This window comes from Eutrema salsugineum, unplaced genomic scaffold (genome assembly GCF_000478725.1).
Source record: "Eutrema salsugineum unplaced genomic scaffold, Eutsalg1_0 scaffold_12, whole genome shotgun sequence".
Taxonomy (NCBI): Eukaryota; Viridiplantae; Streptophyta; class Magnoliopsida; order Brassicales; family Brassicaceae; genus Eutrema; species Eutrema salsugineum.
Window position 1 is genome coordinate 8,196,429 of NW_006256895.1, and position 17,977 is coordinate 8,214,405.

At 40.8% G+C, this 17,977-nt stretch overlaps 1 protein-coding gene, 1 non-coding gene and 1 pseudogene across 2 annotated transcripts in view; 2 read left to right on the forward strand and 1 right to left on the reverse strand.

Annotated features, from left to right (window-relative positions):
* LOC112089174 overlaps nt 1-17,977 on the forward strand; it is an 18,507-nt gene continuing 530 nt past the window's right edge. The window contains exons 1-5 of the mRNA XM_024160150.1: nt 1-171; nt 235-297; nt 397-1,153; nt 1,264-2,865; nt 11,837-17,960. Coding sequence (XP_024015918.1) covers nt 1-171; nt 235-297; nt 397-1,153; nt 1,264-2,537 — 2,265 coding nt within the window. The 3' untranslated portion in view covers nt 2,538-2,865; nt 11,837-17,960. The remainder of the gene's footprint in view (nt 172-234; nt 298-396; nt 1,154-1,263; nt 2,866-11,836; nt 17,961-17,977) is intronic.
* On the reverse strand, nt 478-584 carry LOC112089593. The gene has a single exon (XR_002901226.1). It is a non-coding gene; the product is annotated as a small nucleolar RNA R71 (small nucleolar RNA).
* The window catches only part of LOC18025650, a 12,338-nt pseudogene continuing 11,314 nt past the window's right edge, over nt 16,954-17,977 (forward strand).

The window sequence follows — 17,977 nt, forward strand, 5'->3', positions numbered from 1 at the left end:
ATGGAGAACGCATTGGCATTGGTTCATGATGATGCTGGAGTCTGGAGAGACCAAGATGGTCATGTGTGTAATGAGAGAGGCCAGCGACTTGATGGAGAGGGTAACATCATCAGGACGCTGGGTGACTACAATAGGCCTGAGCAATTCTATGCAAATCAGTCTGCGATTCGCGTCCCTGCGTTTCAAAGAAACGATTTTGAGCTGAAACTTGTGTACTACACTCTTGTGGGTCAGCATCCCTTTCATGGTCACTCTCATGAGCACCCTATGGATCACATCGAGAGGTTTGAGGACTTGGTCACCAGCATCAAATACAATGGAGTGTCCAATGATTTCCTCCTCTGCAAGCTGTTTCCTTATTCTCTTGCTGGAGAAGCAACTAACTGGCTGAAGCAGTTAGAACCAGGTTCGCTGACTACCTGGGAGGAGACCAGGAATGCTTTTCTGCACAATTTCTATGATGATGCCAGGTCTGAGGAACTGAGACTCAAAATCTCAATGTTTTCTCAAGGACCAACTGAAGCATTCAAAGCTGCTTGGGTGAGATTCAAGTCATATCAGAGAGATTGCCCCCATCATGGTTTCGGTGATGTTCAGCTGCTAGGTAGTTTCTTCAGAGGTGTTGATTGGAGATCTCAGATGGCTCTTGATGCTTCAAGCAATGAGAACTTCAACACCAGATACCCTGAAGACGCTGTTGTGCTTATTGAGAACTTGGCATCTAGCAATAGTACCAAGAATGCAGACTATCAGCGAAAGAAGCAGGGTGGAAACATGGATGGATCGCAGATTGCTGAGGTGAAGGCTAAGCTTGACTCTGTGCATAGCCTTCTAGTGGGTAAGAAGTCCGTCCGATACGCTGCAGAGGTTAAAAATTTCAAACCAGATGAAGCACTTGAGGAAGAGGATGTTAACTTCATCAATGGAGCTGGATTTCAGGGTCAGAGATTTGGTACTCAGCAAGGGAACATGAATTACAGTGGAAATAATCAGAGGAGTACCTTCACAGGTAATCAGAACTCTTCTGGTTACAGCTCCAAACCTCAGTACCAGACATCCTACTCCAACAACAGTTTTTCAAGGAACTATGGTTCTCCTCCTACTCAAACTTCAGATAATGAGGTGAAGTCTATGCTGGAACAGATCTTGGAAGGTCAGCAGAAGATGACTGTGGATTTCAATGGGAAGATTGATGCTCTGTATCTGGATCTGAATGGAAAAATTGAAGTTCTGAACACTCATGTTAAGAAGCTTGATACTCAGGTTGCCAAACTGCAGAGTCTGTAAAAAGGCAAGACGGATTCTTTCCTGGGAAGACTGATACCAATCCTAGGCATTACTACAGTGCCATCTCGTTAAAAAGTGGTAAAAAGTTGACTTCTGTGCTGAAAAAGGGTATTTCTGAGGATGAAATCGTGGACTTGGAAGAATCTGAAGAAAATTTCGAAGTTGCAGAGCCGGTGTCGAGCGACACCACAACCAGTGTCGCGCGTCACCAATTGCAGAGCGAAGCTGATATTGCTCAAAGTCCGAAATCTGCTGAGGAAAAGGTCTACACACCTAAGGTTCCTTACCCAAGGAGTCCTAGGAAGTCTAAGCAGGAGCTAGATGATGCTAGATGCAAGGCTTTGATGGAGAAGCTTGTGATTGAGATTCCTTTGGTTGATGCTGTGAAGATTGCTCCTACTCTCAAACACTATGTGAAGAAGATGGTGACTAATATTCTGAGTCATGAGGAAAGAGTGATGATGATTTCTGAACAGGTCAGTGCTGTGATTCAGAATAAGATTCCAGAGAAACTCGCAGACCTAGGAAACTTTGTTTTGGACTGCTCTATCTTCTCAGAGAGGTTCAAGAGTTCGCTGTGTGATCTTGGTTCGAGTGTCAACCTCATGCCACACTCTGTAGCTGTTAGCCTTGGGATGACTGACTTTAAGCCAACTAAGATCTCTTTGATCCTAGCAGATCGATCTAAAAGAATCCCAATAGGTGTCTTGGAGGATGTTCCGATCAAAGTTGGTGATTGCATAATTCCTACAGATTTCGTGGTTCTGGAATATGGAGAGGAACCCAAAGATCCTCTTATCCTGGGAAGATCGTTTTTAGCTACAGCTGGAGCGGTAATTGATGCCAAGCATGGTAACCTTGATCTCCACTTGGGAGATACCATCATGACTTTCAAGATGGAGAGGCTGAAGGATTCAACCATAGATGGTCAGACATTCCAAGTCAGTGCAATACTTGAAGTGATAGTTGGAGATCAAAACGTGTTTGATGCTGAGAAGGTGAGAGATCAACCTGAGTTGAAGAAAACGTCTACAGAACCAGTGACTGCTGTTGATCAGGAAGTTCAAAACATCTCACTCTATTCATCTCCACCAAAGCAAAGGTCAAGGCCACACAAACACAGATCCCACCCTGTTGCTATTCCTGTATTCCTTGGACGACCTCATGCACACAACGCTTACACACCACCATGGATGAGACGACTTTCACAGAGGCATTCTTTGCCACTGACTGATCCACCAGATGCATAGCCCATCCATCAAGTCAAGCTAATGACTTAAAACAAGCGCTTGGTGGAAGGTAATCCACTGGTAAGTCTGTACATAAGTCTTTTTGTTTCTTTTGATTTTTATTTTCTGTTTTTGTGTTTTAGGTGTAACAGATACGAAGTGGTTAGTGTCGAGCGACATCACCATCAGTGTCGGTCGACACCAGTCAAAAAAAAAAAATAAAATTTAGGAAATCAGGGAACCGGAGTCAAACCAGAAATTCGGATTGGTCTGCTGCAATTTGGTACGAGAAGAACAAGTGTCGCACGACACCATCATCAGTGTCGCTTGACACCATCATTGCAGCCAGGTAAGTTCTCTGTTTTTCCTACGTTTCTTTGTTTCCTTTCTTTTGTTTCACCAACTTCCTACTAGATAACACTGGGGACAGTGTTGTTCAAGTCTGGGGGAGGTAGTTGCTGACATTGTGTTTGTTTCTCTTAAGAGTCAGTCGTGTCAAGACGTTTTTGAGTCAAAACCTGTTGGAGATTATGATGCATTTCCTGGAATTATTGTGCTGATCTTTCATCTAAGTGACCACTGCTGCAGATTCAGTCTAGATCCGACTAATGAAAAATCCAGAGGCTGACCAGTTGACTAGAGGCGTCCATGTTTCCAACAGAATCCACTAACCTGAGCTAATTTCTGAACTCTTTCTTTTACCTCATTGATGTGACTGATGTTCATAGAGTTTGATTCCTCGTTCATACTTGACAAATGAAAGCCTGTGTGAAATTTAATGTTGGTGTTTCTCTCCCTGTGATGAGCTAAAAAGGTGAAGAAAGAAAGAAAAAGGCGAAAAGATTGAGATGGTTTTCGCTTAGAAGTGAAGGGCTAGGAAAATTTCCAAGGATCCCATTATTTCACTTCTAAGTTGGAATGATCACACAAAGGAACGAAGTGAGGGGTAGGAAAGTTTCCTATGACCCAACTATTCGCTGAAAACCTTTGATACAAGGTAAGGGGACAACTCGGGGACTCGATGGCTGATGTGTGCTGTCGTGAGGGTTGTCAAGTTTTACCCTAATTGAAATCAATAGCCGCATGTGCACAGCTGATCGATTGTAGTACTTAGGGATCGAATCCACAGGGAAGGAGGATCTTTTCCTGCAAAAAGCCTTTGAAATAAGTATAAAGTAAGGAAGTCTAGAACCAAAACGGTTTTGTAGGGGTTTGGTAGTGTGTTTAAAAATGTAAAAACAAAATATTAAAAGAGAATACGGGAATTAAATGACGTAATAACTAAACTTAACGAAAATGACTAAAAATATAAAAAACGGATATCTAATTGCTTAAATGAAAATGAACTAAAAAGGAAAGACAATATTGAACTAAACCTTGAAAGAAAAATCAGTGTAAATCAATGGAAAAGAAAGCGTTGGGGTTCAGGGAAGTTTTCTCAGGGGTACGAACGATTCAAAACATTGCTAGAGAGTACAATTGATAAGATCTTAGCTTAAACTTTTCGAACTGGACTCACGGACGTATGAATACGCCACTGTCGTGATCATAGACAACTATCTCTCTCAACCCTGACCAGTAGGTTTCCACTCTGGCCCTGGAAGAGAAGAGATGCATTATGTTTAAGACTCGTCAGCATTCACAAATCGCCCATAGGTAGGTTTCCACTCCTATGTTTGTTTTGCTCTCCCAAACTAGATCTGATACCTGATGAACACTTTCGTGTCACCAAGCATCTGGATCAGATTGTAGTTCATGACGCTACTCTCATGCAGTAAAAACGAATTCAGAAGAAAAAGTTCTAAGATTCGGCTCAAAAGCTCATGGAATCCTCATCGAACATATAAATCCCCATCGAAAATCCCTTAATCCCAACAATAAAACTACTAAGACATAATGAACGAAATAAAAAACATAGTATTAATAAGTAGAATAGAAACCGAAATTGATAAAGAAAGAACAAGGGTTCAAGGGAACAAATCTCCCTCTCCCTAAAATCTAAAGCAAAAACAATAAAAATATGAAGTAATGATAGATGGTATTCGGTTCCACGATATAAGGTTCCTAAGACATGTATTTATAGTGCTCAAGACCTCTCTGGACATCACTTAGGGTTTCTCCAAATGTGGGCTTCAGAAATGGGCTTTTTGGGCTCGGAGGTTGATGGCCGCGGTCGGGACAAGTGTGACTGCGGGGAACAAGTGTTTGGCCGCGGTCGGGATGCTCCTGACCGTGGGGAATGAGTGTTTGGCCACGGGTGGAAGTGCTTGCCGGCTGGTTTACGTGACATCTTGCTCTTCACGTATCTTTTGATTGAACCGTTGGATTGCCAAGCTGTAAAGTGCACTGGAAAGCTGATACTTCCATATTTAAGGTCTCCAAATTTGAGCTGGATCAGACGGTGAGAAGGCCTTCAATCAGGGGTGAACTTCTGACGGTTTGACTCTGAGCTGAAATCTGGTTTTGTATCTATTTTGTTAAGCTTTTCCCTAAGTTACCTGAAAAGAGTCTTGGAACTACAAATACTAGAAAAACGTAATAAAAGTACTTAAAAGTAATTAAAAACATAGAAAAAGTATTTCAAAACGATCCATAAAAGTGGTCAAAATACGGTGTTATCAACTCCCCCAGACTTCAACCTTTGTTTGTCCTCAAACAAAGCAAAAGCCTAAACTGGTTAAGTGAAAACAAAAATAGGGAATGCACAAATCTCATAGACATGAACTCCTAAGCTAGGACCAAAGATAGTGCATCAATCCACAACTTAGTCTAGAAAATTCTCACCAATGCACAAGAGATACTAGTCCACTTTTTCCGTCATGCAAAACTTAAACAATTTAAATCTTGATTCCAGTCAACTAGCTCTCTACATTCATTAAGTTCAATAGTGAGTTCTCATTAAAGACATCATCCAGGGTAGACGGCGTTTGGCATTAAAGGGCTATTTAAGTGGTGGAGTTAAAGTGTTTCGGGTTACCTGAAGATCTGGAGGATGCAAGATAATATGCAAAACCGCAGGAGAGATAAGGATCTGTTGATGACCACAGTTTTCAGTCACTTCTTCTTGCCAAATGTTGTTGCATAATCCTTCCTCCTTTGTTGTAAACAGCTGTTCCCCCAGACTTAGATTTTTTTCCGGGAATCAGAAAACAATCTCCAAACTCCATAAATCAAACTCCAGTTGCTTTGGGGCTTAAAATTCGACCTCTCTAGACTCTCTAAGGCTTTTATTTCCTTTCTTTTCTTATTTTTGGATTTTTTTTTTTTTTTTTTTGGAAAGGAAATGCCTTTTAAAGAGAGAGAGACTAGATGACAAGATTGTACCAAAATTTGAGATTTTTCTAAGGCAAACTGAGCTTCCTCTTGTGTTGAATCCTTCCGGGAACTCTTCCGGCAAATCGCAGGTCTCTGTCATTGGTGACTGAAAACTGCGTCGTTCCTCTTTCTCTCCAACGTTTTTGCACTTATCTGCATATAAGACAATAGAAAACAAGAGTGCATGTGGTTTGAAAGAGGATTGGTTAAGGTGGGGAACTAGCTAAAGATGAACTAGCCATTCAGGATCAACAGAGAGTGGTAAAAGGATAAAGGAGTCCTGAATGTATGATTCGTTTCCCTGGTCTAATGCTTCAATGAGAAAATTAAGTCAAAATTAAGTCCAAATAAAACAGAGCTAGTGTATCCCTTCATCTAAATCGAAATCATTCAAATTCCTCTGGGGTACTTCGTTTCAAATGTGCTTAGCTACCGCCTAGTCTAGTCCTAAATCATGAATGAGCATGTCACTAGGAACAGTCTAAAGCACACAGTCAACTATCATTGATTCATGTTCACCATTCCCTTTAAAACATATTTTGTTTTGAAAACCGATTCTGAAAAACTTTAAGGAAAATGCAAAAAGTGTAGATAATGCAAGACTCATGAAAGAAAAGTGGTTAGAAAGGGATGAAATCCTCCCCCAGACTTAATTCACACTGTCCTCAGTGTGAAAAAAGTCGAGATTGGATGAGAAAAATGCATAGATAATCGAATTGGTAAGGACAAAGAGAACTTACCTGGATCCGGGATGCTGGTGGAGATGAACCGGATTCATTCGAAGAGGTTTTGGGAAGGTGATGGGTGGTGATGAAGGTGGTGGAGGGTGATGAATGAGGTGGAGGGTGATTGGTGAAATGAGGTGAAAGGGGTGGTTTGGGTCGGGTTTGGATGTCAACGACCAAGTGCCGCGGTCAGGGGCTATAAGACCGCGGCAACCAAGCGCTTGGCTGCTGTCAGAACTACGCGACCGCGGTCGATGATAGGTTTCCCGCGGTCAGAACGTCTGCGACCGCAGGGGCTTATATCGCGGCCTCTTCCTGCTTCTCCTTGGTTCCTGCTGGGCCGAGCAGTCAGGTACCATCCTTCTTTTTATTTTTTTTTCGGGTTTTTTGATTTTTTTGATTTTTTTGATTTTTTTTTTTTGGCTTTTTTTTTTGTTTTATAAGAAACACCTGAAACTAAGAAAAATAAAAAGATCAAAAGAAAAAGAAAGAAAAATCCTAAAGAAAACAATACCTAAATGGGTTGCCTCCCATTAAGCGCTTCTGTTTTAAGTCGTTTAGCTCGACTTTTGGTGTTGGACGAGACTTATTTCAAATGAAGAAGACCTTGTCCTGAGACAAGTCTTTTTAGACATCTCCTTGTTTTCCTTTGTATATCCCTTATAACGCCATTTCCAATTGGAAATTTTGTCTTCAGATTCGAGATGGTAGCCTCCTCCAGGATCAAAAATCAGTCTTGGAACTTCTTTGAAGTATGAGTCTTCAACACCACTTGTGACAGGAGAACGTCTTAGATGCTTGTATGATGAGGTGAATAAGGTCTCTCTCACTTCATGACATTGAACCATGTTGCAAGATACAAGGACAGATGATTCTTTATGATCTGAAGTGGTGGAGATGGTTAAGCATCCAAGGTGAGGACAGTTTGCTTGGAGAGGTGTCGCCATGGCTTGAACTGTTGGAGAATTGGTAAAAAGAGCATTGGCCGCTGGTGGAAGTGTCGCGACCGCGGTGAAAGGTTGTTTGGCCGCTGGTAGCGCACACGCGACCGCGGTGCCGAATGTCCTATGAAAGATGTTCAGATCCTCTTGCTTCTTGTCTCCAATTCTTTTTCCTTGTGGAGAGCCTTCGGAAAAGAGTCTTGAGAGCCATTTAAACTCCACTCTTGCTTCAATTACGTCTGCATCACCTCTTATATGAGCATTGGTTAAAGGTGTGCATAGGAAAATACCTTTGTTTGTCAAACTTGTAAATCCAGCATTTTCTTTGGGTGCTCTTCTTTCTAGAACGTATCCAACATCCTTTGTAGTTCCTCCAGGGTCAAATATTGGATCATCTATGCTCCCTATTGTCAGACAATGAGAGTTCCTTGTAGTAATCACCGGGTATGGGGTTTTCTTGTTGATCTTCAGGAAACTCATATGTTGATGCAGGTAGTTGATGAGTGTTCCAACAGATGCTAGGAACGAAATACCAAGTATCAAGGGTTTTGTTGCATTGTTTCTCATCTCCATAGCATGGGAACCGGTGGAACCAAGTAGAGCTGCACCAGAAAAATCTCCATAGTGAATATAAATCTTAGAGGGATGAAAAATCGAAATACCTGTATTCTCCGCAATGGTCTTTGGTATGAGATTCACATCAGGTCCAGATTCACAAAGAGAATCACGAAATTTCACTTCCTTGATTGAGAATGGGGCATCAAACTTCTCGGAATCCTTCGTCTTAGAAAGCGCCTCCAATGGTGGTTTAAATGTCACCATTAGTGTCTTATCTTCCACGTGGTCTGTCTTACATTCAAGGTGGTGAGGAGCTGAAGGAGAAAAAGGCTTTGGTTCATCAAGAGGAAGGGACTTATGATCTTGTTTGTCGTCTCCAAAACACTTGAATGAATCGGCAGAGACGAGATCGTCACTAGGGATGGAAAGAGGTTCTCCTTTTTCTTGATGGCTGGCTTCCATGACGTGATGATCCAAAGGAATTTCATTTGATGGGCTCTTTCTAACAAACTTGATGGAGGATTGTCCACCTACTTCACTAGATACCCAATACCCATCATCCATTGATTCATTGAGCTCCTGAAGCATATCATCAATCTCGGTTTGGGAGACAGACGACATATCTTCATCAAAGAGAGGATCATGGATATCTCCGTGGGCATTGTAAGTTGACAAGGTCTCCCAGCAGAATCCTTGTTCCTCTAAACCTTCGCGAATTGATTTGTAGTGGCTGCGAAGTCCTCTTTTGTGGTGGTTCGGAATTGAATTCTGATCCATTGAGGAGAGATCACGAAGAAAGAACAAGGGTTCAAGAGAACAAATCTCTCTCTCCCTAAAAGCTAAAGCAAAAACAATAAAAATATGAAGTAATGATAGATGGTATTCGGTTCCACGATATAGGGTTCCTAAGACATGTATTTATAATGCTCAAGACCTCTCTGGACGTCACTTAGGGTTTCTCCAAATGTGGGCTTCAGAAATGGGCTTTTTGGGCTCGGAGGTTGATGGCCGCGGTCGTGACAAGTGTGACCGCGGGGAACAAGTGTTTGGCCGCGGTTGGGATGCTCCTGACCGTGGGGAATGAGTGTTTGGCCGCGGGTGGAAGTGCTTGCCGGCTGGTTTACGGGACATCTTGCTCTTCACGTATCTTTTGATTGAACCGTTGGATTGCCAAGCTGTAAAGTACAATGGAAAGCTGATACTTCCATCTTTAAGGTCTCCAAATTTGAGCTGGATCAGACGGTGAGAAAGTCTTCAATCAGGGGTGAACTTCTGACGGTTTGACTCTGAGCTGAAATCTGGTTTTCTATCCATTTTGTTAAGCTTTTCCCTAAGTTACCTGAAAAGAGTCTTGGAACTACAAATACTAGAAAAACGTAATAAAAGTACTTAAAAGTAATTGAAAACATAGAAAAAGTATTTCAAAACGATCCATAAAAGTGGTCAAAATACGGTGTTATCAATGGCAAACACCATCAGTACTCGCAGCTTTACCCTTATCGAGTATATGCCATAAAAAAAAAGATGATGAGTGTGTGAAAAGAATAAGTCTGGGGGAGAGAAAAAGTACCAAAGTGTGTATGGCTGATTTGTCAAAGTATAGTACGGGAAAGAGTCTAGAAGGTTCTTGGCATCTGAATCATCAGTGAGACCCAGCGATGAGGGTTTATGGACAATGCTGTGGAATTTTGGACTTAATCTGGGAAGCTGTGAATGTCTGCGGAAAAGTACATGGTGGTTCGATTTGGAATGATGAAGCAGTAGTTGAGTTGCAGGGCGATCGGTCAAAAGCGATGTTCCAGTGAAAGGTTGAGTCTCTGCGTTTTCAATCCTCTTTCTCTTATTTGGTGTTCTGTTTGCTTGAGGGCAAACAAATGCTAAGTCTGGGGGAGTTGATATATCATGGTTTTAATGTTTTTAACCATGGTATAGGTCTTATTTATAGAGTCTTTCTAGTATTTTTCGAGTCTTTTGGAGTCTTTACAGGTCTTATGTACGTTTGGAGCTTAACTGGAGATTTTGGAGCACTTTGGAGCTTAATCAGGATCAAATTCGTCAATGATGGATTTTGTGCTTTAGTGTCGCTCGACACCATGGAGAGTGACGCTCGACACCGATCGAAGAAATAAGGAAAAATCGATTTTGTTTCCTGTTTGAAGAAGGAGTTGAACCCAGAAGTTTCCAAATATTCCCTAAGAAGCCCAAAACGTGTTTTTAAGTTATAAATAGGGTTTTTAGCCACCTTATATCGATACCTTAGATTTTCTTAGAGAGAACTTTTGTTTTTGAGAGCTTTTGGGGAGACAAGTCTGAAACTCTGTTCCGGAGAGAGAAGATTTCGAATCCCTATTTATTAATCTATTTACTGCTTTCTGCAATCTATTCATTCATGTTTATTGCTTCAATCTCCATGTCTGAGTAGTTTGCTTGTTAGGTTTAGGGTTCTCATAAAGGATTTCATTAGATGTTGGATTGATTGATTAGTTAGGGTTCATAATCTATTTAGTTCTTCACTATAGGTTGTTCTTAAAGTAATTCTAGACTGGCCACCTAGAACTTAGATCTTAGGTTAATTGATTGACACGGAAGTGTAATTGAATAACTGGAAAGAACCTAGGGTGAGCAAAGTAGCTATTCGCAAAGGAATTCGGTTTAGATACTTTGTGAACATATCGAACTTGAGCATTAAAGCTGGTTTATGTCTTTAGGATTTGCAAAGGAATTTGGAATTATAGGATTTAGACTTAGATAATTCTCGCAACGGAAGTTGGTTAATTATAATTTCGTGATTTGAGTTCAAGAACTGTGCTTAACCCTGAACCCTGATTTATCGATTAATCTGCATTCTGTGATTTCCTGAGAAATATCCTGAGCCTAATTCTTTTCCATCGAGTTTACAACCGTTTTGCTTTCATTGTTGCTTTTAATTTCATTGTGTTTTCTTAGCGTAATTCAAGCCTATAGAGTTTATTGAGCGAATCTCTCGTCTCTGTGGTTCGACCCCTATTATACTACAACTGCACATCTGTGCTCTTGCAGAGTAGCTTAGGGATTAAACTTTGAGCAGATCAGAAAGCCGCATATGAGAACAGTATTATTTTATGTTTCCTTTTGTAATTTATTTTCAAATTGTTAGTTTAGATTTTGATATAATTTTTATTACTGTATACGGTTATTAATATGTATGTTTTTTTTCTTTTTTGACATACTTTGGTAGTTAATCTTAAAAATAACTATGTAAATTTGTAACAAATTTGAGATTAAAAATCAGTTTTTAATTAAAATGAAATGTTGTGATGATAATTTAGTGAAAAATAGAACCAAATTTAATATGATAAATCAGCTATTTAAAGGGTATTTATGATGATAATTTAGTGATAAAGTGTGACAAATTTGAGACAGAAATAGTCGTAAATGAGGACGTATTAGTGATCACTTTTTAGTCTTTTCTTGTAACAATTTGAGACTAGAATTTCACCCAAATGAGCAACGGAATTATGACTTATTGATAGTCACATAATAAGACGATTTTGTGATGTTATTTTTAGTAGCTAATTGTAATAATTTTGCTACTTGTTTATATTGTTACAGTTTGTGATGAAATGATTACTATTTAAATTCGTAGCAAACGCTGTGACGTTTTTGTTACCAAAATTTTTTTGTGACGATCATATTGTTACCATTTTCAAATCGTTACAAAGACGTCACAATATCTTTATTGTTATGAAATAATATTTATTGTAACCAAATTTTTTGTCACAATATAACTATTTTCTTGTAGTGCCGGTGTGGAGACACAAGATTTGATTATTGTATGCTGGGGGTCATGACTGGAAGAAAAGATGATCTTCATCGCTTGGTGGTTGAAGTAAATCATATAAATGTCTGTGTGACCAATGGTTTTCCATGCTTTATTAGCATGATGTGGTTTCTATGCCTTGTTAGCATTATGATCCGGTGCGCATGAAATTGCTTGTGTGCTTGTAGAGCTCTGCTTGTTACATGTTTAGTTTTAGGCTTCGCATCTTGGAAATAGATGGATAAATGTAGTGAAAGTGTGGGTTTGGTCCTCACTGAGTAATTTCCCAACAGCTCACCCTTCATTCTTAATTTCAGGTGAGTATGAAGATTACGCTCTCGAAGGATACAAGGAGTAGTCCCTAGTGGTGTGCTGATTTGGAAGGGTTTTTCTGAAGTTTTATTTGAATTTCAGTTATTTCTTTTAAAGACTAGAATTGCATTTGCTTCGGTTTATTTAAAAATTAAGTTATGGATTTTATTTGCAAGACTTTGAATGTATTAATGGAGTAAAAGTATTATTCGGATTTGGTAAATGTGGTAAACCGATATGAAATCGAGGGTGTTTAGGCCGGTTCGTCTGGTAGATGGGTCGGGTGTTTAGGCTGGTTCGTCTGGTAGATGGGTCGGGTGTTCACACAGTGGTATCAGGAAAAGTAGTTCTAGGATTAATAGTAAAAAAAAACGGTTTTCTGAATTTCGAATTAAAAAAAAACTTTGTGGATTTTTTAAAGTTCTACAAAATCACCACCTAGAATGTTTTTTTCATTATGTGATGATTTTATTCGTAGGAAGATTAGTCTAGACGGGACCGGGTCGACATGCTTGCTGATTCTCTTATTATTCTATTTTCAGATGCCTCTGAAAGCCAAAAAAGGTCCAGTCCATGCTGTAATTCCACCAGTGAACCAGGATGAAGTCAATTCACCTCAAGGAAGTGTAAATGAGAGTTGGAACAATGTGCTTGATGAAAACCACAATGGGGCGAACCCTGCTCAGGTAACAGCTAAAGCTCATGCTGCATTGTTGGAAGAGTTGCGTCGTTACCAGGAAATGTTTGGTAACTTTCAGAATGAGCGTAACCCGCTAGTGGATGTTCAGCAGAAGAATGTACCACCTCCTGCGCCTGCTCATTATTAGTTTGTGCCGTCTACAGCGTATGATCAGCAGCAATTGGTGCTGCCACCAGTGGATGTGCAACAACAGTATGCACCTCCACCGCTTCATCAACAGATTGTGCCACCATCGCCTCCAGTGCAGCCTAATGCGTTTGGACTAACATATTATGAGGCAATAAGGCACTTGAAAGACATGAACATAGAATCATTTGGGGGAAAGTTTGACCCTGTCACTGCTGACAATTGGAGGAAGAAGTTGGAAAAGAATTTTGAGTGCATGAGATGCCCAAAAGGTTATCGAAGGGAGTTAGCGGATCAGAACTTGAGAGACGAGGTGCTGGTTTGGTTGAAAGGTGTGGTAGAAGGAGTCCATGGACACTATGAGCTGACATGAGATGACTTCAAGGATGAATTTTCTCGTGAGTATTTTTCACCAGAGGCAATGGACCATATAGAAAGTGCTTTTGAGGATTTGCGCCAAGGAAATATTAGTGTGAGAGAGTACAAGGAGAAATTCAACAGATTAAAGAGATTCTCAAGGAAGAGTTTCACTCAGGCTGATTAGGTTTGTCAGTTCATGAAAGATTTGAGGTTGGAGCTGAAGAATCGTTGTTCGATCAAGAAGTACTCAAGCTTGGTGGAGTTAGTGGAAACAGCTGCTATTCAGGAAGTTGGTATTGAAGAAGAGCTGAAGAAGACCAGGAGCATTCAGGCTCGTGCTACTCGTGTTCAGGAGACACGAAAGAGGACTTGGATTGACATGTCTGGAAGCATTCCTTCCGAGAACGCTCGAATGTGTAACCGCTGTGAAAAGAAACACTTTGGATGTTGTAGAGTAATCAGATTCTTTGGGTGTTGAAGAGGTGGACACCTCCAGAAGGATTGATGTGCTATTGGAAAGGGCGATCAGTGTCACCGGTGTGGAAAGCATGAACATTATGCCAAGGTGTGCAAGGTGTTTCCGCTCAATCAACTGGCCCCACAGCCTATCAAGGATCGTTACCAGCACCACCGGCTAAGAGGCAAGCTGTAGGACTATATGTGTATGCGCTTGCTGAGAATGAAGGAGCAGCACCAATAGTTGGTACGTAAATGAATTAATTTAATTTAAAAAAGCTGGTCGTGATGCTTGTGAATTTGTGTAAAATAGAAATTGCATACTTAGACATCAATATAAAAATTATATAGGATCTGTCTCCATAGGGGGAGCGATAGCTTACACTTTGTTTGACACTGGTGCTATGCATAGTTTCGTTAGCCCGATGTTGACTAAGTGTTGGACTTTTACTGGAAAGTTCATACCAAAGTTGAAAGCAATTGAGACTGTCGGGACCAAACAAGTGAGGTTTATTGGTGTGCATGAGGATGTAGCAGTTCTGCTAGAAGGAGCAGAGTTTCTAGAATTTAATGGAGATGAAGTTGAGCCAATATGACGTAATTCTCGGAATGGACTGGCTGACGCACTACCAAGTCATTATGGACAGTAAGAAGACGCGAGCCTATATACCACGACCAGAAGAAATGTTAACGTTCCAAGGAATTAAGACGGACACTGGTGTGTCGATAATCTCGATGATTAATGCCACAGATTTAATGGAGAAAGGATGTGAGGCGTATCTAACGGCGAAATCCATGACCGGAGAAGGAGAGATGGAGAGATTAGAAGATATACCAGTAGCCAACAAGTACGCACACCTATTTGAACTGTTGACTAGACCGCCACCGTCATGAGGAGATGATTTCACTATCAAGGTAGAACCAGGGACGGCCCCTATTTTGAAGGCTGCATATCGGTTAGCACCAGTTGAAATGGTAGAATTGAAGAAGCAATTGGAAGACCTTACGGACAAAGCTTTTATCTCACCAAGCAGTTCACCATGGAGAGCATCACTGTTATTCGTAAAGAAGAAAGATGAGAGTTTTCATTTTTGTATCGATTATGGAAGATTGAATAAAGTGACAATTAAGAACAAGTATCCGTTACCACGAATCGATGAGTTGTTGGATAAACTGCAAAGAGCATCGTGGTTTTTGAAAGTTGATTTAGCATCAGGCTACCATCAAATTCAGATAGCTGAAGAGGACATAAAGAAAATGGCATTCCGAACCCGTTAAGGACACTTCAAGTTTATTGTGATACCGTTTGGATTGACGAATGTGCCTGTGCATTTATGAAATTGATGGACAATCTTTTTTGAATATACTTGGACAAGTGTGTGATTGTTTTCATTGATGATATTTTGGTTACTCGAGAAATGAAAGGGAGCATGCTTGACATCTGTAATTAGTGCTTCAGGATCAGCTCTTCCCTTAATTAAGCAAGTGTAGCTTTTGGCAGAAGAAAATAGGATTTCTCGGTCATGTTATTTCAGAAGAAGGAGTAGCAGCGGATCTGGAAAAGATTGATGCTGTGACAGAATGGCCTATTCCTAAAAGTGTTACTGAGGTCCATAGATTTTTGGGACTAGCCGGATATTACTGTTGGTTTGTATCAGATTTTGCGAGTTTGTCAAAGCCATTGTTGAGTTTGGTTAAGAAAGATGAAAAATTTGAATGGATTGAGGCTCGAAGTTAAAAGTTTTGAGGAGATGAAGAAGTGTTTGACCAAAACTCCAGTATATGTACTTCCAAGGACAGTAATACCGTATGAGGTCTAAACTGATGCATGTGGAACGAGTATAGATGGCGCAATTATGCAAGAAAGAAAAGTCATAGCATATGCCTCGAGACAGTTGCGGAAGCACGACCCACTCATGATTTGGAGTTAGCAGCAGTTGTGTTCGCTTTAAAAATCTGGCACACCTATTTGTACGGGGAGAAGGTGCAAATATACACGGATCACCAGAGCTTGAAATGTGTTTTCACCCAAAGTGATTTGAAATTGAGGCAGCGAAGAGGGATGAAATTGTTGGCAGATTATGATCTGGATATTGCCTACCGCCTGGGAAAGGTTAATCAAGTGTCAGATGCTTTGAACCAACGCATAAGCTATATCGCTAAGAAAAAGGAAATGGAGAATCTAACTGCGACCTTAGCGAGTCATCAGTTGTGTGTGATGGAAGGGGAAGAAAATTTCATGGAGCTAGAAGCTTTAGAAAATGCGGATCTACTGCAGAAAATTTGATAGGAACACGGAAAGGATGACGCTTTGAAAAAAATGGTCGAGAAACAGGTGATTGGATACCACACATCGAATAATTAAGCTTATATGTATAAGAATCGAGTTTGTATTCCGAACAACGAGGAGTTGAGAAAAGAAGTGTTGAGCCAGGCTCATAATTCAAAAATTTTCATTCATCCGAAAAATACCAAGATGTATCACGACCTGAACAGATACTATAATTAGGGAAGAATGAAAAGGGACATAGAAAAATGGATCTTGTAATATGCAATGTGTAAGCAAGTAAAAGCGGAACGCATGGCACCTAGTGGATTACTTCAGATTTTACCATTACCAGAATAGAAATGGGACATTGTAACCATGGATTTTGTGACAGGTATACCGATGATATTGGATAAAAAAATGCAATTTGGGTAATTGTGGACTGTCTTACTAAGTCTGCTCATTTCGTGCCAATACGGAAAACTGCTGGAGCATAAAATTTGGCACAAAAATATTTGAACCTGATTGTGAGACTACATGGAGTTATGGTCAGCATTATGTCAGACCGGGATGCGAAATTCACAGCTTCGTTTTAGAAAGGGTTTCAGAAAACGTTGGAAACGAAAGTGCATCTGAGTACGGTTTTTCATCTTTAAATCAATGGAAAATCAGAAAAGATAATTCAGACTTTTGGAAGACTTATTGAGATCTTGTGTTCTGGACTGGGAAGAAAATTGGGGGAAGTATCTTCCGTTGGCGGAATTTTCCTACAATAACAGTTATCATTCTAGCATCAGAATGGCTCCGTATGAAGCACTGTATGGAAGACCGTGCCGTAGGCCACTCTGTTAGACAACCGTGGGGGGGGGATTGAGAGAAATGGGTCCTGATTTGTTAAAGGATGCCGCTGAGAAAGTGAAATTGCTTAAGTCAAGGTTGAAAGAGGCTCATGACCGCCAGAAAAGTTATGGAGACATGCGTCGGAGAGATTTGTCATTTGAAGTGGGAGATGTATTGTATCTGAAACTGAGCCTTTAGAGGAAATGAAAGGCCCCAGAAGCTGCAAAAGATTAAGCCGAGGTATATGGGACCCTACCCCATAGTCGAAAGAATTGGTGAAGTAGCATATCGACTCCAGCTGCCTCAAGAGTTATATGAACTTCATGTTGTATTCCACATTTCGCTACACATTTCGCTACTTAGAAAGTTAGTATGTAACCAGAGTCCATTCTGCCTAACCCACCAATCAACCTGGAAGTGAATCTAACAGTTCTAAGTAAGCCGTCTAAGATTTTGGAATTCGGAGAGAATAAGATTGATGGTAAGAAGACCAAAATGGTGAAAGTCAGTTGAGAAAGAGATGATATTCGCGAGGAGACATGGGAACGGGAGCATCAGATGAGAAACAAGTACCCTGAACTCTTTCAGGACGGAATGGAAACATATGAGGAGGGACTGAATTCGGTTACAAATTCTTTCCAATAGGGGAAGAGTTGTAACATCCCCAATTCTCAGGCCCAGCAGCCAGCCCGCCCCAGCAACCCCTCCTCTCTCCCTATAAATAGAGAGCATCCCTCTCACTTTTCCCCTCATCATCATTTACAGCCACACAGAGAAAAGAGAGAGAAAGAGAGAGAGAGAGAGAGAGAGAGAGAGGGAGAGAGAGAGAGAGAAAGAGAGACAGAGTTCTGAGAGACAGAGATTCCCTCTGCTCTCAGCCGCCGCCGCTGATCCGTCGCCATCATGCTGCCAACCGCCGACGTTGCGCTGCCGCCGCTGTCCGCTGTCGGAGAGAGAAAAAGTCACTGAGAATCCCAACCTTCTTGTTGAATTTTTGATTCTTTCGTCACGCACTCTCCTTGCTCCAGGTCTGCAAAAATGTCAAGGTGAGGATTAGATCTTG